This window comes from Carica papaya, chromosome 6 (assembly GCF_054855325.1).
Source record: "Carica papaya isolate Zhongbai chromosome 6, ASM5485532v1, whole genome shotgun sequence".
Taxonomy (NCBI): domain Eukaryota; kingdom Viridiplantae; phylum Streptophyta; class Magnoliopsida; order Brassicales; family Caricaceae; genus Carica; species Carica papaya.
The window spans coordinates 36,667,903-36,693,569 of record NC_142314.1 but is presented as its reverse complement, the minus strand read 5'-3'; the positions used below and the strand labels follow the sequence as shown (position 1 = coordinate 36,693,569).

Sequence of the window (25,667 nt, the reverse complement as noted above, 5' to 3'; positions counted from 1 at the left end):
TTCATTGGCGCCTTGTGACCCATACTCGGAGTAAAACCTCTGATTAGCGGGCTCTACAGTTGTAAAGGCACGTAACTTAAATCAAGTTCGTAGTAAGCTTTTGATACTGAATCACAAAAGCTGGCACGACGTCGTATTTTATTTTATTTGTTATTTCCAAGGTAATGCATCCAAGAAGCCTGATAGTCCCCGATATTCTATTAGGGTGTTTCGGCTTCATTTGTTTTCTTGGATTTAATTCTCTTTCTCTTTTTATTAGTTTATACGTTGTGTTAATAAAATACTGATTTTGAACAAAATGTCTCTAATTTATAGTATTTTAGTCAATTTGAATGTATTGTTTCTTATTTCAATTCTAGAATCAGACTCGCTATTAATGTAGGTAGTTCCGTCTCAAGAGTAGGATCTGCAGCTCAAATTAAAGCTGCGAAACAAGTGGTTGGTAAATTAAAATTGGAATTGGCTCAACTCACCAAATTAGAAGCCTTTACACAATTTGTTTTCGATCTTGATAAAATTAGTCAGAATCAATTGACAAGAGGTTAACGATTACGTGAGTTACTCAAACAATTCCAATCGGTCCCTCTTACAACGGAATAATAGATAATGACCATTTATACTGGAACGAATGATTATATTGATTTATTATAAAGTATTTAATTATTATTAATAGTCTATTTATTTTATCTATTATTGATTCGTCATCATTTTTTATATAAATTAAATATTATAATGATTGATATAATGTTCAAATTTTATAATAATAAATAGTAGTCAAAATTATAATAATTGATATTAAAAATAATAATAAAGTATATTTAAATAATAACGGGATATAAATTAAATTTAGTGAATTTTATCTCGTATTAAAAGTTTCGTATTGAGACGAGACTTTAAATATAAAATATTTATAAGTATAATAAAATATATACTATCTATAAGTTGTATAGTGAATTATGTCTTGTTTGTCACGTTAAAGCTGTTTTTTATAGAATGATAAATAATGAAATAGTTGTAAGAACCTTGAAGATCAATTATATTGGGTTGCTCTGTGTGTATATATATATATATATATGTATATATTAATGTTTCACTATGGCCCAAAACATTAACCCGACCCGGATAAGTTGGAGCTTGGACCAGCGCACTTCCTCCTTTCCCAAACGGCATCGTTTCGCGCTGTTTCTTCTCTTCTTTCTTCAGATACCGATACGGCGATGTAGAATAACAGAGGGAGGGAGGGACGCGTGAGCGTCTGCTGAGCCGTTGAAGCCGCGAAGCAGGGATCGAGACCGAGAAGCGGAAGGCGGTAATTCGAGGATTCTGCAATCTTATTTTAGAGGGAGAGTTATCGGATTCAGAAGGCGGGCAAGCTCTGGAATTTGGAGAAGGGGGGCTGGGGGTGGGGGTGGTGGTTTCTGTTCGAAGTCGAGACAGAGGGAAAAAAAAAAAAGAGAGAAAGAGAGAGAAATGGAGGGGTTCTTCTCCTCTGCTCGATTCTGGGGTTCGAGGTAGTCTTTTGGGGAAATAATTGGAAGCAGAATAGAGTAAGAGAGGGGAGCTCACGGAGAAAATCTGCGTGAACGAAAGTTCGGGAGTTTTCTGGTTTGAGGATGGAGGGCTTAGGTGAGTGAAAAACGGAGAGATATTGAGGAGAGATAAGAGAGCTCGAGAGGCAGAGGACTTCTCTGACTGAGAAACAGAGAGACGAGAGGTAAAGAGGGTGAAAGTAGAGTGATTTTTGTTTCTGAGCAAGGAGAGAAGAGAAATTCTTGAGAAGATCAGAGGGTGACGAAAAAGCTGAGAGAAGAGCAATAGCAGAATACGGATCCTTCTGGGTGAATTGCTCCAGGTAATTGCTATGTAATTATCTTTTCCTTGCGTTGAATCTTTTGCGAATTGGAAGTAACTTAAGGGAATCGATTGAATAACGAGAAATTAATATGTTTTATATATTTGATTCCTATGATTGAAGTTGTTAATTAACATCGTTAAATGGGAATTCAAAGTTGATATAACTGATTGTTGTTTTTACGTTATGTGTTTTGATTCATCATGCATTTTGCTTTCTTGGTCTATTATTCAAAACGTGTTGCAGCTTGAATTATGATATGGAAAATGTACTACAGGCTACTGGTTTAATCAAAACATGTTGAATTATGATATGGAAAATGTACTACAGGCTACTGGTTTAATCAAAACATGCTGTATGGTGTGCTATTTGGAAATTAAGCATCTTGCCGTATCTGTGTAAATAAGCTGAGAAACTTCAGTTTCATTCATATTTGTTTTATATCCTGTCTATGTGTTTTTGGTTTGCATTTAGGCTTTCAGCTTAATTGATTCAGATATCCTTACTTGATATGTTAATTCTGTTGGGAACTGTGATTTTCATATTCTTTCTTTTCGGCGCTTTTGAATTGGACATAGTGGTCCTTTCCTAGTTTAAAATGTTTCGATCGTCCAATAGATTTGTGGTTAATCATGGTTGTGGGAATGCTATTGCTTTTAAAAAGTTGTTTGTGGGATAGAAAGGAAGAAGTTGTGCTTGGAGAAACGAAGCATTGAAAGGACGATCCAGCTTTAACAATTGGATTTATTTGTCTCATATCATTCATTTAATTCGAACTCTTGATGTTTTTGATTTTCCCATCTCAATGTATTTTGTGAATATTGTGATTAGTAACATGCACTTTTTAGTTTAGGAATTAATAAAATGTATGCAAAATACACTTAATCAAATTTCTTTGCACCCCAAGTTAGGTGCCTCGCGCCTTCTTAGGTTGTATTATTTTAGACCTGAATTTCTGATTTTCACCAGTAAATAATTTTAGCATATGATACTGAATAATGACTCCCAAAAATTTCTAAAATTAATTTTATTTTTGTGAAGTTCTTAGCCTCGCGTCTCTCAGGTATGCGTTTCGGACACTTACAAAGTTTTATTAGGTTGTCTATGTGATTTTCTTCAAACATAAGATAGAAAAAGAAACATGTGTTGACTAGTAGAAGAAGAGTGAAAGAATACATGGATGTGGAGAAACATAGAAAAAGGTGAATAAAATATCAGACTTGGCTGTTTCTGTTCCTATTGCCCCCCTCTATACTGTCTTTATGTTTTCATCTTCATTATTGGTTTCCTTGGTTGTTGGCGAACAGCGGAACCTGGTGGTTGAAATTTTAAGAATTTGTGCTTCCTTTAATTTTTTCCTTCTTTGTCTTTTTCCTCTGCTCTTTCCGAACAGATGAAAGAGCAGAGGTTCCCCATTTTTGTGGTTTTAACAACTGTCGATTTAAAATTCTCCATTTATTGACATGCTGATCTTCTTGAGTCTTGCTATTAACAATTTCAACAGTTAGCTAAAATTCACGTGTTGGTCATCTAGGCTTTCTATTATTTTGGCATATGCAAAATTCAAATATGATAAGCATAATTGTTTGGTCTTTGGTCTATTTGGTCCACAGTGGAACCATGTGACATTAATGATTATTTAAAGTGATGCCATGTGATATACAACAGCTATCTGGAATTAATATGTTATGCCTACAGGAGAATGAGAGTTCCCCGAATTCTTGAGGTATGGAAACTGGGCACGGTAAACTACTTGGACGCGCTCAAACTTCAGGAGAGACTAGTCTCTGATAGGAGAGCTCACAGAATTCAAGATACTCTCTTATCTATGCAACATCCTCCAACATATACACTTGGTAAACGACGAACTGATCACAATTTGTTAATCCCTGAGTCTGAAGTTCAAACGATGGGAGCTGAACTTCATTATACACAAAGGGGAGGAGATATTACATATCATGGTCCACATCAAGCCATCTTATATCCCATTATTTCTCTTCGTGACATTGGCTTTGGTGCTCGGAAGTATGTGGAGAAACTGGAGTTAACTATGATTGAATTAGCATCTTTATATGGCCTGAAAGCTTGTCCTGGGCAGGCAGGTGAGACAGGAGTTTGGATTGGAGATAGAAAGATTGGTGCTATTGGAGTTCGAATATCATATGGCATTACTTCTCATGGTTTAGCATTCAACATTGACCCTGATCTAAACTATTTTAAGCACATTGTGCCTTGTGGGATTACGGGTAAAGATGTAACTTCTTTGAAGAGAGAGACAGGTATCATTCTTCCAGCCGAAGAAATAATTCACGAGCAATTAATTTCTTGCTTTGTGAGACTATTTAATTATAGTAGTGTTACCTGGAAAGAGAACCCTGCAATACTGTTGGATAATGGGAAAACAACTGATATTTGTCGGTAGTATGGCAAAAATAAATTTACTGCAGAAATTTTCATGTTTATTTAAATTAAAATTATAGATCCTCATTGACGTATATGTTCGGAAAGATTTTAATGCTGGCGTGAGTAATGCATGTAACATTATTCTTTCAGGCTAGTTTATTGGAGTTGATAGGACTCTGGATGAATACTAATTTTGATACTTTTATCTGTTGCCTTATAGTTGACTCATCTTTACTCTTCAGACTTGGAGTTTGATCCATGCCATCTACTTGGTCTTGATGAGTACATATCAATTTTTTTTTTTCTTGAAACAGAGAATCTTCAATCCACGTGAATTTGGGTGAATGAGATCTTGAAGAAAATTTCACCAAAATCTTTATTTGTGGTGCTTTGACCACTCCTCGCTTTCATTCTTCTCCTCCATTTCCTGCTGAAATTACTTGCTGACTAATCAGTGACTATACTCATATGATAGCTTCCAATAATGATCTCAGCTGAATTTATGAATTATTTAGTTTACTGGAGAAAACATCATAGTCTTTTGTACTTTGCTGCCAAAGATTGTCATGATGTTTAGGCAAGTGGATCCTCATAATAAAATGTTGCCAAGTTGTTGAAAAATCCATGTTCTATGTTCAATTGTTCTTTGAATCTTAGGAAAGCAAGCAGCTGTGAGGAAGACTTTAGGTTAAAAAATTGATAAAAGTCTACAGGAATTTCATCATGGCTGAAAATCCAGCTATATTTTATTGAAGGCATTATGCCATTTACTATTTCAGCCATGTGGCAAATTGTTTCTGAAGTATTATCAAATGCAGTAATTGGGATAAAATTAGGAGAATATTGAAGGAGAATCAGATGGTTTTCCCAAGGATGGTTTGGTGATTCCTGCAGTGGAAAGTAGTCTTACCCAGCTAACTTTAGTTGTGTTTGTTAAAACAAGTACAAAATTAATTAGTGATTCAGAAAAGAAGAACCGAAAATTGTGATACCTGATTTGTCTCATGTGACTGATCACATGAGACATGTTGAAAAATATTTCAGGATTGCAGAGGAGTCAGAGAAATATTATACTAAACATCAACTTCACATGACAAGATCAGCTACTTCCGAAGTTCCACCCTATTAAAGAAAACCAAAGAAGAGAACTCATTAAAGAATATTATATCTGATCCAGAAATGTTACTGGGACTCATCTCAAAGTCAAATTATTCTTCTATTCTACTAAATTCTATTCTGGATTACGTCTATTTGAGCTAATTAACATGCGATTTTATGGTTATTCTTTTCTTCATTGACCTGTGATGTGGTACATTACAATCTGGATTGTATTTTCTATATGCACATATACATATTCTTTTGTTATTCATGGCTGAAGTTTTGATGCAGTGAATTCTGTTACCCTTTTTCTTATGACGTAAGTCTCATTGTTTTGACAAAGTAAAGTCTTGTGTTTTCATGTTCTAGTTAATACTTTTTTTTTTAATATTAATTTGTGTGCATCTTGATTTTTATCTGATTCTCATACATATGTAAGTTTTGTTGAATTGCAGCTATCCTTACTCCAATCTGGCTATAAAATATTCAGATCTATACAGCCTGAACATGCTAATTACTGGGGCACATGTGCTATTTGGGTTAATTTGTTGACTGTAATATCTAAAATGGAGATAGCAACCAACACCTGATAGCTATGAGTAGGAGTGTGTGTGTGTGTGTATATATAACTACCAACCAAACAGACTTCTATGAGAATATTGCATATATTAATGTCTTTATATGTTAAATTTACCAGACTTGAGCAGAAAGTATATGACAAAAATACAATTGCTAACTTGATTTGTTGAAAAGATATCTCCACAAGAAAAAGCCATCTTATTTTCCTTCTCTTTCCCAAGCTGGCGATTATACCATGAAAACCAGTCAAAGAACCCTGGTTACTCTCTTTGCTTTGTTTCTGGTTCATTTCCTCATGTTTTCTCTGCTGTCTTTTCATTGTGAGAGGATTTATATTTCTTCAAGAAACAAGAATCAACACAGGAGGTTGCTAGTTTCAGTTTTCTCCATGGTTTCTGCAAATGCAAGTTTCTTGGTTCATGAAGCCATGGGAGATCCAGAAAAAGCAATGGCAACAAGTCTACGAAAAGCACCGCCAAGTGCTTCAAATCCTATCCAGAATTGATAAGTTTGACAGATGTTGTGTAGAGATCTCTCTGAGAAAGAGAATTTATGCTGGAAAAAAAGAATTCTCTTTCGACATTTTTGCAGTTGTCCTGCTTTAACTGTTGGACAGGTTAGGAGAATTGGATCTCTATACAGTTTTTTTTTTTTTTATAATAATTAAATTCTTTTTGATTGCTTTGATTTCATACCCATTTCGTTATTCGCTTAGTTTTTGGCAAGATATTTTTGTCTTGTAGAAGAATATTCAGGAGTAGATCAGGTGAAAATGCATTTAGAGTACTCTGTAAGAACCTAGAAATATTAGTGTGGTAATTTTCAGAGATCTCCAGGCTCTTATAGGTGACTTAATGTTTTTACTTCATCAACTTATACCATCTATTTTCTTAGCTTCCTTCTGCAAATTTCACCTTTTCTTCTTTCGAAAACCAATACAACTTGTGGATTCATCATATGAATTATCATCTTCTTACTTAATGCTTCTTTTCTAATCTTAGAATCATAGTATTAAACCTATCATTTTTTCCTGTTTAATACAATTCATAGTCTAATTCTCATACTAATCTCAGTATGTAGAATATAATTTTTCGTATTTGAGTTATTACGACTACTATCTTGAATGATAAAAACTTTGATCTCATCCCTTGAGATGGAAGTACAATTACTAAACGGTACTCCAACCGTTCTAGCTAGGAATTGCTCGGAGCCAAGAGTTTCGAAGATACATTTGATCAATGAATCATACGACGGTAACTAACTTTCTATCGTATCTTTTATTACAGATGTATGCATGACTCCATTTCAGATTTCTGTTCAACATATGTGCAGTCTCCACCATTTTCCTTGTATCTATTTTGGTTTCAGTATTTGATCTGTTAAACCTTCTTTTCTGCTTAAACAGTGATATGGTTTTTGTTCTTGCAGCAGGTATATACAATCAAATTATTAGTATTATTTGACTTTTAATCTTTGTATAAATCTATACAATCAAATTTTTGTTAATGCAGATTTTGGGTATCATATAACATGTACATGGCCATTGCCTACTTAAATTTCGTTCTATGTTCCAACTGAATAAACATATATATATATATATAAAATATAAATTTAGTTATAAGTTAACTTTCTATATAATTATGTTTAATATATACGTATTAAATAATTAATATCTAAGAATTAAATAAAAACAGAGTAAGTTTAAACTAAACATGAAGTAAAATATTTGATATTTGAGAACAATATAACTGTAACGCTCCAATTTCAAAATTGAACACGTCAAACCATCACACATGTATAATATATATATATATATATGTATGTATATGTATAGTTGCCCGCAGCAACCGCCATTATCTAAGCAACTAAAAGAATTATCTAAGTTAGCTGAAACTGAGATAAATGGATTCCACTTTATTGATTACTTCATACAAACAATTCATAAAATTTTAGAATATGCGAGACCGATTTCGTAGATTTAATGTATTAGTGTGTCAGTAAAACTATAATACTTAATTTTGAATTACGTTGTAATAGATTATTACGAAATTGGTTTAACGAAAATAACATTTCGTAACAAATAAATTTTTTTAATTGTAGTAGTCACCGAGTTAAAATACTCTTTCTCGTAAACTCTTGTACACTTAATCTTCTTACCAGCTTTTACTGTTCTTCTTTGAACCCAGTAATTGATTCTAAATTAACAATGGCTTCTCTTCTGCTGATTCTCCATTTTTCTTCATATGGTTGGTCTGCAATATAAAAATATATTGATCATTGTCTTTGAAAATTCTAAGTGAAGTCACCTTTAAAGTCAATATGGAGAAAAGTCAAGAGAAAGATTAAGTCAAAAGTAATATCACCAGCACCGAAACTTGTAATTTTCCAGGAAACCGTGTAGACTGAGAAAAAGAAGTCCATCAAGTTCATTGCAGATGCATAATTAGACTTTGTTATAAGTAAAGAAAATAAAAAAAGATATCTAAAAATGGCTACTGTTTCTTCCTGTCTGTGTTTGATCTTACCTTTTGTCCTCCTTCTGGTACCCACAATTGCTCAAACTCACAGCAATGTAACTTCAGGCTCATTTCTTACTGCAAAAAAGGATGGATCTTCATGGACATCTCCATCTGGGGAATTCGCATTCGGGTTCCAGAAGATAGGGACTGGATTCTTGTTAGCCATATGGTTTGATCGAATACCTGAAGAAACCATAGTTTGGTCTGCAAATGGTAAAAATTTAGTAGAAGAAGGATCGAGAGTAGAGCTTACAAGGGATGGAGAATTTCGGCTTACTGATACAAAAGGGAAAGAGATATGGAGTGCTGATTTAATTGAAACCGGAGTTTCCCATGGAGCCATGCTTGATTCAGGAAACTTTGTGTTGGTAAATCAGGAGTCTGTGACTTTGTGGGAGAGTTTTGATCAACCAACGGATACAATCCTACCTATGCAGACATTTAACCTTGGGGGAAAACTCTTTGCTCGTTTTTCGGAAACGAATTATTCAAGAGGGAGATTCATGTTTACCCTCCAACAAGATGGAAATCTGCTGCTATCTACCACTCAGTTCCCATTGGATTTTGCTAATTCCAAATACTGGTCTACAGACACTGTAGGTAGTGGCTTTAGGGTCATGTTTAATCAGTCTGGCTCCATTTATCTTACAGCAAGAAATGGAAGCATCCTTCATTTCATATCATCAAATAGAGCTTCAACAAGTGATTTTTATCAGAGACTGATTCTGGAATTTGATGGGGTTTTAAGGCAATATATTTACCCGAAATCTGCTGGTTCTAGTGGTGGAAGGCTTATGGCTTGGTCCACTTTGTCCTTCCAACCGTTAGATATCTGCTTGAGTATGCGTCAAGAAACAGGAAGTGGTGCTTGTGGATTCAACAGCTATTGTGTCATGGGAGCTAATGAAAGACCGAGTTGTAAGTGTCCTCGCGGTTACTCCTATTTGGATCCGGACAACGAAATGAATGGTTGCAAGCAGGATTTTGTTTCACAAGATTGTGATGCAGGACAGCAAGAAGCAAGTCTGTATGGCTTCACAGATATGCCAAACACAGATTGGCCATTATCTGATTATGACCATTTTCAACAGGTTAATGAAGATTGGTGCAGACAGGCCTGCTTGAATGATTGTTTCTGTGCTGTTGCAATTTTCAGAAATGGAGATTGTTGGAAGAAGAAAATCCCTCTATCAAATGGGAAGAATGATCCTAGTGTAGGAGGGATAGCTCTCGTCAAAATAAGGAAAGATAATTCTACTTTAACGTCTCCTGATCTGGGTTTGAAGGAGGAAAAAAATTCAACTTTGATCATTGTTGGAACTGTCCTCTTAAGCAGCTCAGCATTTCTGAATATTCTCCTACTACTTGCTGCCTGTTTGTTCTTTCTTCGTTTCAGTCGTAAGAAAACAAGGATGTCCCAAGCAAATTCGACGATAGAAGGAACTAGTCTAAGAAGTTTTGCTTATGGAGAATTGGAAAATGTTACAAATGGATTCAAGGAAGAACTTGGTAGAGGTGCTTATGCAACAGTTTATAAAGGGGTTGTAGAGCTTTACCAGAAAAAGACTTTAGTAGCTGTCAAGAAGCTTGATAAAATGGAGAAAGAAGTTGAGGGAGAATTCAGGGCTGAAGTTAGTTCAATTGGCAGAACAAACCACAAGAATTTGGTTAAGCTTATAGGATTCTGCAATGACGGACAGCATCGTCTTCTTGTATATGAATGTATGAGAAATGGATCATTGGCCAACTTTCTTTTTGGACATCCAAAGCCTAATTGGTACAAAAGAATAAACATAGCATTTGGAACTGCAAGAGGGCTGGCTTACTTACATGAAGACTGCAACACCCAGATCATACACTGTGACATCAAGCCTGAAAATGTACTAATTGATGAATCTCACACAGCAAAAATTTCAGATTTTGGACTCGCCAAGCTTCTGAAGACAGATCAGACTCGAACGATGACTGGAATCAGGGGAACCAGAGGATATGTAGCACCAGAATGGTTCAAAAGCATGCCTGTTACAGCCAAAGTAGATGTCTACAGCTTTGGAATTTTGTTGTTAGAGCTTATTTTCTGCAGAAAGAACTTTGATCAGAATGCAAAGGAGGATAATCTGATGGTATTGGCTGATTGGGTTTCTGATAACTATAGAGGAGGAGTATTGGAGCTGATGATTGAGAATGATGAAGAAGCAATTCAAGATATCAAGAGGGTTGACAAATTTGTGATGATTGCAATTTGGTGCATTCAAGAGGATCCATCAATGAGACCCACCATGAAGAAAGTCTCCCAGATGCTTGAAGGCACTGTTGAAGTCCCTTCTCCTCCAGATCCAAGCTCATTTATCAGTTCAGTTTAAGTTTTAATCATAACATGTCATAATAAGATGGATTCATTCAATTTGCTGGGCAGAAAAATAGCCTTTTAGAGTGGTTATGAATGGGCAAAAACTATGTAAAGGTAATCTTTTATGATGGATTGATTCAATTTCAAAACTTTCGTCTTTAATTAAGTTGTTTTAATTTTTTAGGGCAATGTAAAGAAAACTAAATCAGTATTTATATAATAAGATGACATATTCATAGTCACTAAAAACACAGTACATGATGTTTACCTCTCACTCCTTTTAAAGTTTCCTTGCAAAGTTGCTACCTTTCTCATGGGTTTAAATTATAAATGGTGATAGATGGAAACCTACTGAGATTATGGAAAGGCCAGTCTTGTTAAGAAATGGCCTGTCTGTAAACCATTTTGCTTTGTTACTCCAAAAATGCTTAAAGTTCAAATCTTTACCTTCAGGCAAGCAAGTTCATGCTCTGTTACTGACTTCTCGTACTGATTTAAATTCTCTGTCTTTGCATTCAAAGCTTGTTGGCATGTACTCTAGCTGCGGGGATGTGAAATCCGCAACCTGGGTATTCAAAAGAATTGAAAAACCAAACGTTTTTGCATTGAATTGGATGGTTTTAGGCTCTGCATTTAATGGGTTTTATGAGGAGGCAATTGGGTATTTTTGTTTAATGCGTGAGTCATTACATCTCTGCAACAAGTTTACCTTCTCCGTTCTGTTGAAAGCTTGTGTTGGTTTGATGGATTTGAATAAGGGAAAGAATGTTCATTGTGTGGTAAAGAAGATGGGTTTTGAGAGTGATGTATCTATGGCTAATTCTTTGATAGATATGTACTGCAAATGTGGAGACTTGTTATATGCACATAAACTGTTTGATAGAATGCCTGTGAGAGATGTTGCTTCTTGGACATCCATGATTTGTGGATATTGTAACATGGGGAAGATCAAAGAATCTGTTGTTTTATTTGAGAGGATGAAGGTGGAAGGATTCGAGCCAAACAAATTCACTTGGAATGCGATGATTGCGGGTTATGCAAGTAGAGGAGATAGCAAGAGTGCATTATTGCTTTTCAATAGAATGAGAGGAGAAGGACTAGTACCTGATTTAGTTACTTGGAATGCTATGATTTCTGGTTTTGCTCAAAGCCAGAAAGCTGCTGAGGCTTTGGAAATGTTTCGGGATATGTTGTTTTCGGGGATTAGACCTAACCAGGTGACTGTAACTGGGTTACTACCTGCTTGTGGATTGACTGGTGCTATTCATAGAGGTAGAGAAATTCATGGGTTGATTTATAGGATGAGTCTTGATATTAATGCCTTCATTGCTAGTGCTCTTATTGACATGTACTCTAAATGTGGCTCTATGGAAGCTGCAAGGAATGTTTTTGATCTGATCCCAGTCAAGAATATTGCATCATGGAACGCCATGATTGGATGTTATGGGAAGCATGGCATGTTCGATGCTGCAATGGAGCTCTTTGAGAGAATGAAGAAAGAAGGAATTCAACCAAACCAGGTAACTTTAGCTTCTCTTCTCTTCACTTGCAGTCACAGTGGAGAAATTGAGAAAGGTTTGAGGATTTTTAAGTCGTTGCAAGAGAATTACGCGGTGGAGGTAAATAAAGAGCATTATGGATGTGTTATCGACATGCTGTGTCGATCAGGGAAGATGGTAGAGGCTTACGAACTGGTTAAGGAAATGCCATTTAGAGTCACAGAATCAATTATAGGAGCTTTCTTCCATGGCTGCAAAATATATGGGAAAAGAGATTTGGCCAAGATGATGGCTGAGGAAATTCTTGGAATGGACTTGAAAAAACCAGGAGGGTTTGTGACTCTATCAAATATTTATGCTGCTGATGGAGATTGGAATGAGGTTCAGAATGTGAGGAATGTAATGAAGAAGAAGAATGTCAATAAGAGTCCTGGACTAAGTCTGGTTGAGAAGAGAAATGAAGGACATTGAAAGCTTCTGGTAAGCTTTTTAACATTAATTGGCTTTTCAAATTTAAACCAGTAATGTTTTTCCCCCCCTTGAAGCCAGTTTTTGGATCATGGATTTGATTGTGCCATGAGTAAACCTTTGAAAAAGCATAAAGTTTTCTATACACACACACACCTATATATATATCTGCATAAGTGTGTGTGCATGTGGGACTATCCTTGTCATGTAAATATCAAACAACTAGAACATGCTTTTGAATCTCTTTCTCTTTTCTTGCCTATATCTTTTTCCTTTCCAGTGGACTTCTCATACTTTTCCCAGTCTTATGCTTAGAATGCCAATCATAGATTATCTGCTTTGCCACTTTATAGCTTATGTTCTTTGGGTAATGAATAATCTTTTTCTTTTCTTTTCTTTTTTGTGAGTACACAACATTTTATACAACTATTTATATCAAACACCAAAAACTTTCGATTAATAGAAATTTCAGTAAACAACAAACTTAACATCTTTTAAAATTCACAGCACAATATTACAGTTACCTGACATGTTTACGTAGTTTTAATAATTAAAAAACTGACTAGAGAATGTTCATACTGTCGAAAGAAAAGTAACAAATGGGTACTTACCGAAAAAAAAATAATTTTGTTTAACCTTTTACTATAAAAACAAAAACTTATCATACGGGTAATCTTATGAATCGTAAATTTTAGGCTTTTTTGCTTAATTAGAAGAAAGTATTGTATAACTGGTTTAGTAATTCACTGCAATTCTGGACCACTGTACATATTTAGCTTGTTTGGAGGACCACATTGCACTCCACCTTAGAGTTTGAAACCTGTGGGTTTAATTCATTTGGCTAAAAACAAAAAATGATCATAAGGAGAAAATTTTAAACTGTTAAGCAGATGGTTCTGCAGTTGGGTTTTGTTTTTTTTCTTTTGTTTTTGTTGATTTTGAAGTTTGTTTTTCCTTTCTGTTAGTATTTTTTTTTTCAAACTAAAAATATTATGTTTTACTCAAGAGCGAGTTTTTGATTCGGAATACTTTGTTTGTTACAAAAACGTATAGTTTATTGATTATGTGATACATACACATTCATCATAATATAACCTCTTGTCGAAAGTATACGAAAATGCATAACCCGACTTAAAATCACAATTTTTTATAAGAAAAATAACTTACCAACCATTTATCTGAAAGTTTATTGTTCCTTCTGAATATCTGAGTTTGATTCTTATACAACATCATATTAAAAAGAAAAGTGTTAATACTGCTATATACATGTATATGCATGTATATGTATATATATATATATATATTGCATTTTCTCTGTTATCTACATATATTAATGCCATTCCTTGTGGAGGAAGAAAGCTCATAATATATAGATATAGTTTTTGTATTTTCTGTTTATAAAACTAAGAAAAGAAACAGAAGATACACTTGATGAATTCTTCTTTCTCAAGTCATGAGAAACCCTAATCTTCCCTTCCATTTACCTTATTCCTGACATCAACTCTCACAGAAGCTTCCCTTCAAAATGCTCCATGGCTGCTGCACCAGAATATTATTTTGTAAATAATAAAAGGATTTATTTTTTTTTATCAGCTTAAATTTTGAAAAATTTGAATATAATTTTATTATTTAGAATATTTTTAAAGTCAAATATTAATCTATAAATAAAAAATCAGTTTAAATTTTAAAAAAATTTTATTTTATTAATAAATCGTCGAAAATTTAATTATACGTAAAATAATATATTAACACATAAGTAATATCGAAAAAAATTTCGCCCATTTAAATTTTTTGAATAGTCGATCCAACCTTATTATTTTTAAAAAATTAGTAATGAAAACATTCAAACTTATTTTTTTTAAAAAAATAATAGTAGAATATTTTTTCGTATGATTTTAATATTACATATTTTTCTTGTTACTTTTACTCATTTAAAATTTTATTCTCGAAATCCAATTTACAAATATCGAATTCGGATTATCAAAACGGAATTTTGGGTACATCCCAAGTTTTTCTTTTTCAATTTTCTTCGTAATCGATCCAACTTTATTATTTTTTAAAAAAATTAGTAGTAAAAACATCCAAACCCAATTTTTGTATAATAATAAAATATTTCTTCGTACGATTTTAATACTACATATTTTAGAATTTTATTCTCGAAATACGACTTACAAAATATCGAATTCAAACTATCAAAATGCAGTTTTGGGGTAATTCCCAAGTTTTTGTTTTCAATTTTGTTTGGTTTATTAAAATTTTTTGTTGTTGAAATAATTAAAATGTAGATAGATGAAGGTACAAAGTTAGGTTGGGAAGATAATTTTTGCTTTACATATGCTGCTTAAAGAAAGGCAAAACCCTATGCAAAGTTACAAGAAAGTCAAAAAGTTTGAACTAGAATATATATATATATATATATTTATCATTCAAAGAAAAATTGTATCATATATGTTGTCCATTGAAATTGAGTGTGTGTGTATATAGATGTATGTCTCTGTGTGTGTGTGTGTATGTATATATATATATATATTCATGTAGCATTTAAACAGGATTTGGAGGCTACTCAATTTCTGACCAACTCTTTTCTTGTCTTTTACAAATTGCCTGTCACCCATTATTAAATATTATATTATATGATTTTTATTAAAATTATCCACAATATCTTGTGGGTAGATAATTAGATTTATCAACTCTTTTGCTATTAAATATATATATATATATATATTTTAGTGTTTGGTATTTATTTTCTTCATAATTTGTAGTATGATAGATCATTAAATTAATTTTTAAAATTTAGTACATATTAATCTTATAATTTAATTTATAATATTTTTTTTTTGAATTATAAATTGGTTTCTAATGTTTTTTATTTATTTTAAACTTTTAAATTTCTTCCCATCTACTAATGAAAAAAATTCAAATAATTAGAACATATGTAGATACTTTAAAAAATAATTTAAATGTAATTTTGAGTAGTAAATCAAACTAATATTAATTAAAATTTATTCTTTCAAACTATTTTTTAAAATATTCAAATCAACTCTTTTAACTATTTTGATTAACAAATAAAAAAAAATTAAACATTTGAAATAAATAGAAAACATTAATTGTAGCAGCCCGGATCTAAAAATGAGATAAATTATAAATTAAATGCGAAAGCGAAATAATAAAGTTAGAGTTTACATTCATTACACAATAATTCAGATTACTCAATAAAACTACGAAAATAACATTTTTAAAAGAAATAACGAAAAATCAAAGAAATAAATGAAAAGTAAACAACTGGACATCCTATTCGCAACCTTCTTGTGGATCGGAATTTGAATCTTGGTAATCTTGATCTGAAATAATTAATGAAAAAAGTGAACTACACTAACCCAGTAAGAATGTTACACTACTCACCGGTACAGAAATGAATGTTGGTAAAAATCATAAAAACAACTAATTGAATTTTTAATTTAAGTAAATTCATTTATCATAAATAAAATCATTTACTGCATACTTACCGTAGCGAGATTTTCAAAACCAACCTATAGAGGCTGTAACGGCCCTGGAAATTTAAAATGAAATGTGTATTAAAAATATCAAATGCGGAAGCGAAGTCAAAAATTTGATTAACATTCCTTACACTAAAACCAAAAAACGTGCTCACAATATAAAAGATTAAACTACCTAAAGGAGAAACTTGAAAGTAAAAGCTACGAATATGACTATGGAGTCTTTAGGCGTCCCCTTCGTCGTCCTCCTGCGGAACCGGCTCGGGAACAATGTCTTCCTGATCTGAAATGATTAAATAAGGAATGAGCTACACTAGCCCAGTAAAGACATCACGATATCTCACCGTCACGGAGGTAAAGGTGGGTAGAAAACACAAAAAGACCAATGGAGCATAATTTACAACAAATCCTTTTATCAATAATAAAACCTTTACCATTCACTTACCTCGGTGAAATTCATTAAAACAATATACGAAAGCAATAACATCATCATCATCATGAAATCATATATAAACTGTATAACATAATACTTATCAAGCCTCTCGTAATTCAATCATTACACAACATATTTTTCCTCGTTTACCAGCCCACTAGTATCCATGGGGATCCATAGGGGTCCCGCTACCCGTTAACCCTTAACACTTGAAATCATATTCCAGGGCCGTCCCCATACCCCGTCCGGTATGGGCGTCAAACTATAAACCTCATTACCCCGTCCAGTATGAGGGTGAAACGGGCCGTCCCCATACCTCGTCCGGTATGGGCGCCAAAACACATAAGATCTCCATACCCCGTCCGGTATGGGAGACCACAATCCCGGTAGGGTTCCCTACGGACCCGGTCCGTCCACCATCTCCCAGGATATCTAGTCAGGCTGACCACATTATACAATTACCTATTTACATAATCTTTCATTCTCTTTTTCCCTCAGTCAGCATTATCGATATACATACAAACAAGCAAAACGATAATTTATGCCAAACAGACAACATACAGTATTAATATCCCAGTCATTCAATCCATAATCAATAAAACAGTAAAATATGCACACGAAACTATAAAATGAAAACATCAAATCTCATACTGCATTCAAAACTGTAAAACAGGCCAAATAACAGTTAACCGACAAACACACTAGACTCGGGCTCCATTAGCGACCTTAAGCAATTTCACACATTCCTTGATTCATGAAATACCGTTTTATCATTTATTGAACTTTAAAACCGTGATAGGAAATAGGGTGAGAGGTCCTTACTTGTTTCGGGGTTCGAACATGGCTTCACAGTGCGCTTGCAGACTGTCCCTAATTTTCCCTTAATTTTTTCCGGGGAACTGAAACGCACTACTGGTACCTGCACGTGTTCCAAAAAATCCCAAATTAGGCCCAGGGCCCCTTTCGGCCAATATAGTAACTTTGGCACGGCGGCTTCGCCGTGCTCCAGCGACGGCGGTTCGCCTCAGGTTGGCCGTTTTCGGCCACACTCGCATTGGTTCCTGTGATAAAACAACCCTATGGCCCTCGGGGGGTCGAAAATTTACGAAAAACCGAAGCTTACCAGCGGCGGTGCTCTTGGGTGCGGCGGCTCTCCGGTGAAGTTCGTGTTTTGGTGATTCGGCTCCGATCAACCTGTAGAGAAAAGAATGGTGATCACGGTGATATAAAAATTGCATTAAACAGAGGCCGGGAAGGGCCTCATCGGAGGCAAAAACCGAGAAGGGGCGCGGCGGCGCCGCTGGCTTTTGGCCGTATTTTTCGGCCGTTTGGCCGGGATTTTGGCTCCGATTTGGCCACTGGGGAAATTAGAGTGGAAAAACGAGTCGGGGGTATGAAATTTACCTCGATCGGCGGTCGGAAATCCCTCCGGTGCGGCGGCGGGTGGTGGCGGTCGGCTTCTGGTTCGTCTTCTCCGGCGAGGGCAGGCGGCTAGGGTTTGGGGTCTGGTGTGGGGGTCTTATTTATACCCTTTTGCCTTTTGATCTTAGCCGTCCATTTTGATTTAATCTGGGCCGTCCGTTTTTGATTAAATCTGGGCCGTCCGTGCGCGCGATTGATCTGGGCCGTTCGATCGCACGCACGCGGATCGCCAACGTGGCCCGTCCCCGGTCGACGTGGTTTTGCCATGTGGCAGGTCCTGGTTGGCCAGGACTGCTGACTGGGTCTGCTGACGTAGCTGCTGACGTGGCGCACACGTTTTTTTTTTTTCCATCAATTTTTCGGGCGCTACAGAGGCAATAATATAACCAATATCATAATCTCATATTCAATTAGTCAGAATAACAATTTCTCTTTTATCTGCCTACTGGTATTCATGGGGGTCCATAGAGATATCTCTACTACCAGTGAACTTTTATTCAACATTTTCAACTAACCAGCCGTCCCCATACTCCGTCCGATATGAATGCCAAAAATATCATCTCTCATACTCCGTCCGGTATGAAGTTGAAACGGGTCGTCTCCATATCTCGTCCGGTATGAGTGTCAAAGTTCCAATCATTGATACTTCGTCTGGTATGAGACAACGTTCACAGTAGGGTTTCCTATGTACCCGGTCCGTCCACCATCTCCTAGGATATCCAGTAAGACTATCATTCATTCACTCACTTAATCAAACAGTTTTCCATTTACATTTAATTTTCAGTTTCACAATTTAACTATAAATCACACAAAATAAGCAATACATACATTAAGGAAGCACAACTAAATTATCATACCAACTCCAGTGTAATATTATGCATTTGAAATAGTAAAATCAATCAAGCAGGATCAACAGTGAATAATAACTGGTTCTGTCTCTATTAGTAATTTACGATTAATTATCAAGATCTTTTAAATTATACAAAATACCACATTATTTATAATTAAATTTTAATTCCACAATAAGGAATATAGTGAGGGATTCTTATTCGAATCGGTATCTGAAATGCTAAACTTCCAGTTGCATCTACTAGTGATCATCGGATTTTCTAAATTTTTATTCAGAGATTAAAACACACTTCGAATATCTAGAAATACCATAAAAAACCTAAAATCGGTGTTAAAAACTCTTTCTGGCCAATTTCGAAATTCTGGCACGGCGGCACCGCCGCTTACAGCGGCAGTTTACCTTGGGTTGGTCGTTTTTTACCAGTTTTGATCGGTTTTGTACTCATCCATGCGAAAAAACACACTAAGGGACCTCGGTTGATAGAAAAAAGTTGAAAAACAGAAGCTTACCAGCAGCGGGCTTTTTTGGTGCGGCAGTTCTGCCGGCTCACCTTTGCGGTTGAGTATTTTTCTTCAGTCAACCTGTGAGAAACAAAATGGTGAATACAATGGTGGAAAAATTATACGAAATGAGAATTGGGAAGGACCTCATTGGAAGTAGTTTTTTTTTTTCCTGTGATGGCGCCGCCGGGTTTTACCTGCAATTTCTGACTCATCCGCAGGTCATTTTGCTCCGATTTGGTCATGGAAGTGTTCAAAATTGAATTTCGAACAAATAATTTTTTTTTACCTCTTTTGGCGGTCGGAGGTGGCTCCGGCGCGGTGGAGGGCGGCGGTCGGAGGTGGCTCCGGCGCGGTGGAGGGCGGCGGTCAGCTTCGTTCCTGACGACTGCTTCTTCTTCTCCAGCAAGGGGGGGGGGGGGGGAGAGAGAGCTTGTAGTTAGAGTTAAAGTTTGGTGTGAAATGAGGTATTTATATCCGTCTCCCTTTAATCTAGACCGTCAATCGCCTTTGATCTCAACCGTCTGATCGTATTTAATGAATGAATGAATCTGTACCGTTTATCGTGATTTAATCTGTACAGTACGATCGCGTTTAAAGAGAAAACGAATCTGCACTGTTCATCGCGTTTGATCGCGACCGTCCAATCGCGTCTGATGATGAAACGGATCTAGACCGTTCACGCGTGGGAGAACAAATCCGGACTGTCCGATCGCGGGCACGTGAATCACCAGCATGGCCTCCCGCGTGGCACCGCGTCAGCGTACCTTACCACGCGGCGTGCTCTGGTTCGTCGGGGCTGCTGACTGGGCGGTCCTACATGACACATTTTTTTTAAATAACGTTTTGACCCCAGTTTCTAATTTTTCTTTCAAAAACACTCACAGAATCCAAAATTTCACCATTTTTTCCTAAAATTATTTTTAATTTCATTCTCCACCCATTTTTTCCATAATTTTTACATTAAATAAAATTCATAGATTAAAAAAAATTATATTTTATACATTAATTTTAAAATTTTAAAATTAATTCCGGGTATTACATTAATAATTTAATTTTAATAAGAAAAAATATTATAAATTAAATTATAATAAATGTTTAATATAATAATTTTTTTCTTTTATAATAATACAAAATTATGCATCAATAAAAATAAAGAATAAAAAAAAAAGTGAAAGTAGTAGAGGGAAGGTTCCATGATGCTTCTACATAGTACTATGCCTTCATTGGTTTGGAATTATTAGATAAATAAAACCTTAAGGCTGTGTTTGGTGGAAATTAATTGTTTTTCTTAAAATTTATTTATAAAAATCTATATTTAATTTAGAAAATTAGAATTACCCATTTTAAATTTAAATTACCTTATGGTGAAGTAAAGTAAGTATAAATTAATATGTGAAATTAATTTATTTTTTTAAAAATTATATTTAATTTAGAAAATTAAATTTAATTGAAATTAGAATTACCCATTTTAAATTTTATAAAAAAAAAATTCATTTTTTTTTAATTTGAATTTAAATTATTATTTTTTTAATGTATAATTTTCACCCTATAGTGAAAGTAAAGAAATTACAATGTGAAAAAATAATGTCAAAAGAGTAAAAAGAAAAGGTCAAAGTCAAACATAAAAGTAGAGATTGGTAAGGTAAAGATTTCATTGGTTATACAAAGAGTAGTTGTAACTTACAAGACTTGGTCTCACTTTCTCATAAAAATCTTTATTTATTTATTTTTTAAAAAAAATTAAAAATTTTAATTCATTACGAACTCTCCGTGTTAAAATATTTTTACGACGATAATCACGTAATCTTAATATATATATTAATAAGTTAAATTTCGATCATACTGAATCAAATATTATAAATCGACTAAAATGATAAATTTGTGTCTTTTAAATAAAATATAAAAATTTTAATCATTAAATTACTATATTATTAATATAATATTTACTAATTTAATATATATGTATGTGTATATAAATATATATTTTTATGAAATGTTATTGTAATTATAGTCTATACCAACTTCATTTATTAAAATATTATTACAAATGTAGTCTATTATGATTCTTTGCGTGTGGGTGTATATAATATCCCAATATATATGTAATTTATGGTAACTTGTGCTTATACAAAATAGTATCATACATATAATTTAGTATATACATGAATTATTATAATTGTAATTTACCTTGATATAATTTAGACAAATTTTAACAAATATATTTAAGATTTTGGGCAAGAAAAATTAAAAAAAAAAAGAACTTTTATTTTTGCCATAATATGTTACTTTTTGATGATATTATGTTAGAATAATTTATTATATAAATTTTTATACATATAATATTTGGTAATTATGTTTTAAAATATTATTTATAAGAATTAAATTCATGTAGTTATAATACATTTAGAATTTTATTGTAATGTATATATATATATATGTTAGCATTTTTAGTAGAGTTAAGTGGTTTAATTGATCATAGAACTTACTAATTTGGTAATTATTTACATATAAACCAAATATGTAACAATTAAATTCACTTAAAATTTTCTAATTTTGGCAAATTAAATAATTTAGTATATATTATTGTATAAATTATCTTAATATATATTATATCCAAAATTAATTCATTTAAAAGAATTAAAATATATATACATTATATGTAACTTTTAATAATTAAATTTTTTATTTTTTCATTTTCTACACAGACCATTACAAATAAACTAGTCTGTATATATAATACTTATATATATATATATATATATATATGTATATATGCATATTACATTTAAGTGGAGTTAAACTTACTGAAATTACAAGAAGACCCCTGTGAATTCAATTTTCTTGAACACACAGATTACAGCTTACAGATTCTCACACCAGCGTACAGAGCCAATCAACAAATATCTCTTCAGGCTTCTCTGCTTCCTCATTCTCTTCTTCAGTGTTTTTTTTTTTTTTTTCCTTTCTCTTTTCCATTTTTATTTGTTTTGGCCAGAAGGTAATTTTTTCAGAGGTCCACACCTCTTGAACTCCTTTCCTCAATCCTTAATCCCCTCGAATCTCTGTGTTTCTTGATCTGGGTATCTAACTATTTCGTCTCTGGATAATTTTTTTAAATCATCGAATTGAAAAATCTCCCAAGTTTTTTTTTTTTTTACTGTAAAAATCAACTTACAGAGACAAATACCCATCTGGGTTTCACTCCTTTTGAGTATCTCTTGCTTTGCTTTAGCAGATTCAAAGCAAAAGGGTTTCTCGTTAGAGATGCAAATGACAAACTTTGTTTCATATAAGGTTAGTTTTCCATTTTTGTCTCTCTTGTGCACCTGTTTTTTTTTTTTTTATTAGAATATCTGCCATGGTTGTTATTATTGTTTTGGGTTTTGAAAGTTGAAGCTAATTTGGTTCTTATTGATGGGTTAGTCCGGCATATTTTTCAATTCTTGTGGATTTTGGATCTTGACTCCATGGATGTTGTTTGCTGCTTTGTGAGCTTATATCTGTCCGTGTTATCTTCTATTATTTTTTTTTCATACTGATTCTACTTGTTTTTTTCATTTGGGTTTGTTTGGGTTTTATCTGTGGTTTTACCCAATTAATGAGACAAAGGAAAATTCCAATCTTTAGATTGTTTAATCTGAGATTTTTATAGGGTTTATTAACTCCTTGTTTGAGCAGAATTTTCAAGATAATCTCCCATTTGTCGTGTGGGGAAATGAAAAGACTCATCCTTTCTCAGTCCTAGATTTCTGCTTGAGGGGGAACGTGATGGTAAACACAACCTCTTATCAAGGGGTCAGGAAGGATTGAGTTCAGTCATTTATGTATAGAAAGAGAAAAACAATAGAGAAGATCAATCCAAATACTTTATTTCCTTTTGGGTTTTTCCTTTTCTGGGTAACCAAATTTTTGGTAAATATGGTATTTTCCTTTATGGATGGATCATTATGAAATAGTTTAATTGAAACTGCTTAAGCTCCACTCTTTCTTTACTATGCAAGCAATAGACATTCTCTGTAATGGATTCATTTGCATGATGAGAATTGCAACCGTGATGGGTCTTATCTTGAGATATAAATGATTGATCGTGGGTGTGAGTGGTAACTTGTTGCAAGTTCTAATAAGGAACTAATCTTGGCTAGTTGTTTAAACTTTGCTCAATGAATTTAGTTGGCGGCCTTGTGTTCGCTTTTACTCATATCGTTATTGTTGTTGAATTTACTTATCTATCAATAAGATTCTTGTTTGTTTGATACTTCTTTTAATATCTTAGTAAATTTCTCGTCTGTTGCAGATTGTGGAGTGTTTCTATTCTTGTTAGGTGCCCTACACAAGTTCACTCCATTGGTTATAACTGAAGTTTGAGTATGTATTCTATGTTGTTTAGTCTGTGAATTTTGGTAGATATTTCCGGAATCTGCTAGTTTTTATTTTAGCAAATTCAGTTCTGTGTATTTTGTTGTTTCAGGGAGCAATTTCATTTTTATGAGTTGTCCATTAATTGGACATTGAGATTATGGGTAGAGGTAGGGGGAAGGGAAAGAAGTTAACTGTTGGCAACCACGAGGATGCTGGAAGTGGCGAGGAGGAGAAAATTCCTGCACAGAAAAGAAGAGGGAGGCCACAGAAACCACTGAAAGACGAGATTGATGAAGAGGAAGCTGAAAAACTAGACGAGGAAGATGGTGAAAATGGAAAAGTTGGGATAGCAAACAAAGAGACTAAGAGTCCCACTGCAACCGAAAATGGAAAGAAAAGAAAAAGAAACTCACAGGTGAAGGAGAAGTCTGATTCAGCGAAGGAGGAAAATGGTGTTGGAACCAGATCAAGCACCGAGGACTCGACAAAGTCTAATGGGTATAGACAAAATGGAAGTAGGAGGAAAAGCAAACCTCGTCGAGCTGCTGAAGCTGGTGTGGAATGCAAGTGAGATCCCGGTTGGTTATCACAGTAGGTCTCTTATTTTTCGAATTGTTATATATAATAGGAAGTGAGGCCTAGTAGCTCTTTAGTTTCAAATTGCTTTTTGGTAATTCTTTCTTCGTGATTTTTCGAAATTCTCTTTGTTTCCAATATTTACTCTTATTGGAAGTTTTGAACCGATTCTACTGCTTGTATCTTTTGATAATGTTATTACATATGATATCACAATTTACTTTTTGTTATACAACTCTTTGCATGTACTTTTAACTTATTTTTTTTCCTTTTTTTTTCAGAACAAAAAAGATTAATCTCGCCTGCAATTACATAATTTGTAGATTAAAACTGCAATTCATTCTCATTTCAATAGCATTACGTTGAAGTTACACGATAATATCTTCTTCATCTTGTCGAATTACCTTTTTCCTGTTGAGGCCATTCCTAACAGAGGATCAATACTGCTTTGTAGATCAATACTGCTTTGATCTTGAAAATTTTCCATCAACCAACTGTTTTGGATTGTTCTTCACTGTATTTTATAACTCAAATGTCTGTATATGCTTGTTTGGTTTTCTCTTGATAACCAGTAAATAATTCTTGCATTCTTGACATTCCTCATGCATTTTAAACACGAAAGCTTGACACTTGGATTTTTTATGTTGGATCATTCTCTTTACTCTATAGAAAAATTTAGGAGACCTTATTAACATATTGGTAAATATGTAATTACTTTATATACGGATTGCCACCGACCCTATTGTTCGTTGCTAATGATACATTCTACACCATTTTTAAAAAAAAAAATGATCGAAGACATTATACTAGTAGACATTCTGCAGCGGATTCTTGATGTGTTTATCTTATTGTATTTGTTGCATAATCAAGGCGAGTGTTTGGATGTAATTGAGATTAGAGTTGTTAAATTATATTGTAATACACTGTGTTCTTTATTCAGCCCTAAAGTTTTTAAAATAATTGATTACCGATCGATTATTTCACGTAATATCGGAGTTCGAAATCTTATCTCCGAATCTCTGAATCTTGATTGTAGTCGCATGTCTCTTAAGAGTTCTGAAAATGAGCGAGATAAATCATAAGTTGTTTCGGTCTTAAATAGTTGATCTTCAGTTTCACGTCATTTCCATCTTCGAACTTAGATCATGATCATACTAACCGAGTTTTCTTAATCATTTTGTCGTACACTTTTCTAGGTTTCTTGTTTGCTTTGAATGTCTTTTTTTCCTCAGCTCTATAGCTTTAGCAAACATGACCTA

General features: G+C 33.8%; 4 protein-coding genes across 6 annotated transcripts; all 4 read left to right on the top strand.

Annotated features, from left to right (window-relative positions):
• The first annotated feature begins 1,147 nt into the window (after positions 1–1,147).
• On the top strand, positions 1,148–4,409 carry LIP2 (lipoyltransferase 2). The gene is made up of 2 exons (XM_022035568.2): positions 1,148–1,852; positions 3,551–4,409. Exon 2 carries the CDS (start codon positions 3,555–3,557, stop codon positions 4,272–4,274), a length of 720 nt encoding a protein of 239 aa, XP_021891260.1. The 5' UTR covers positions 1,148–1,852; positions 3,551–3,554; the 3' UTR covers positions 4,275–4,409.
• Positions 4,410–8,333: 3,924 nt separating this feature from the next.
• Positions 8,334–11,075, top strand: LOC110809641 (G-type lectin S-receptor-like serine/threonine-protein kinase LECRK3). The gene has a single exon (XM_088221994.1). It carries the CDS (start codon positions 8,421–8,423, stop codon positions 10,812–10,814), a length of 2,394 nt encoding a protein of 797 aa, XP_088078120.1. The 5' UTR covers positions 8,334–8,420; the 3' UTR covers positions 10,815–11,075.
• Positions 11,076–11,160: 85 nt separating this feature from the next.
• LOC110809642 (pentatricopeptide repeat-containing protein At5g59600-like) lies at positions 11,161–12,771 on the top strand. The gene has a single exon (XM_022035527.2). The coding sequence runs from the start codon at positions 11,161–11,163 to the stop codon at positions 12,769–12,771; it is 1,611 nt and encodes a 536-aa protein (XP_021891219.2).
• A 9,564-nt stretch (positions 12,772–22,335) lies between these two features.
• LOC110809703 (uncharacterized) lies at positions 22,336–24,643 on the top strand. Of its 3 annotated transcripts, none has more exons than XM_088223442.1 (4): positions 22,336–22,471; positions 22,709–22,767; positions 23,768–23,838; positions 23,942–24,643. In XM_088223442.1, the coding sequence occupies exon 4, from the start codon at positions 23,990–23,992 to the stop codon at positions 24,401–24,403; it is 414 nt and encodes a 137-aa protein (XP_088079568.1). In that variant the 5' UTR covers positions 22,336–22,471; positions 22,709–22,767; positions 23,768–23,838; positions 23,942–23,989; the 3' UTR covers positions 24,404–24,643. The 3 variants fall into 3 exon arrangements, with proteins under 3 accessions (XP_088079568.1, XP_088079567.1, XP_021891287.2); XM_022035595.2 differs by having other exon boundaries at positions 22,412–22,553; XM_088223441.1 differs by having other exon boundaries at positions 22,347–22,767; positions 23,919–24,643.
• The last annotated feature ends 1,024 nt before the right edge of the window (positions 24,644–25,667 follow it).

What these genes read in the sequence shown, in the direction of transcription:
- LOC110809642 (XM_022035527.2), top strand. Translation starts at nt 11,161, where the DNA reads ATGGAAAGGCCAGTCTTGTTAAGAAATGGCCTGTCTGTAAACCATTTT.
- LOC110809641 (XM_088221994.1), top strand. Translation starts at nt 8,421, where the DNA reads ATGGCTACTGTTTCTTCCTGTCTGTGTTTGATCTTACCTTTTGTCCTC.
- LOC110809703 (XM_088223442.1), top strand. Translation starts at nt 23,990, where the DNA reads ATGGGTAGAGGTAGGGGGAAGGGAAAGAAGTTAACTGTTGGCAACCAC.
- LIP2 (XM_022035568.2), top strand. Translation starts at nt 3,555, where the DNA reads ATGAGAGTTCCCCGAATTCTTGAGGTATGGAAACTGGGCACGGTAAAC.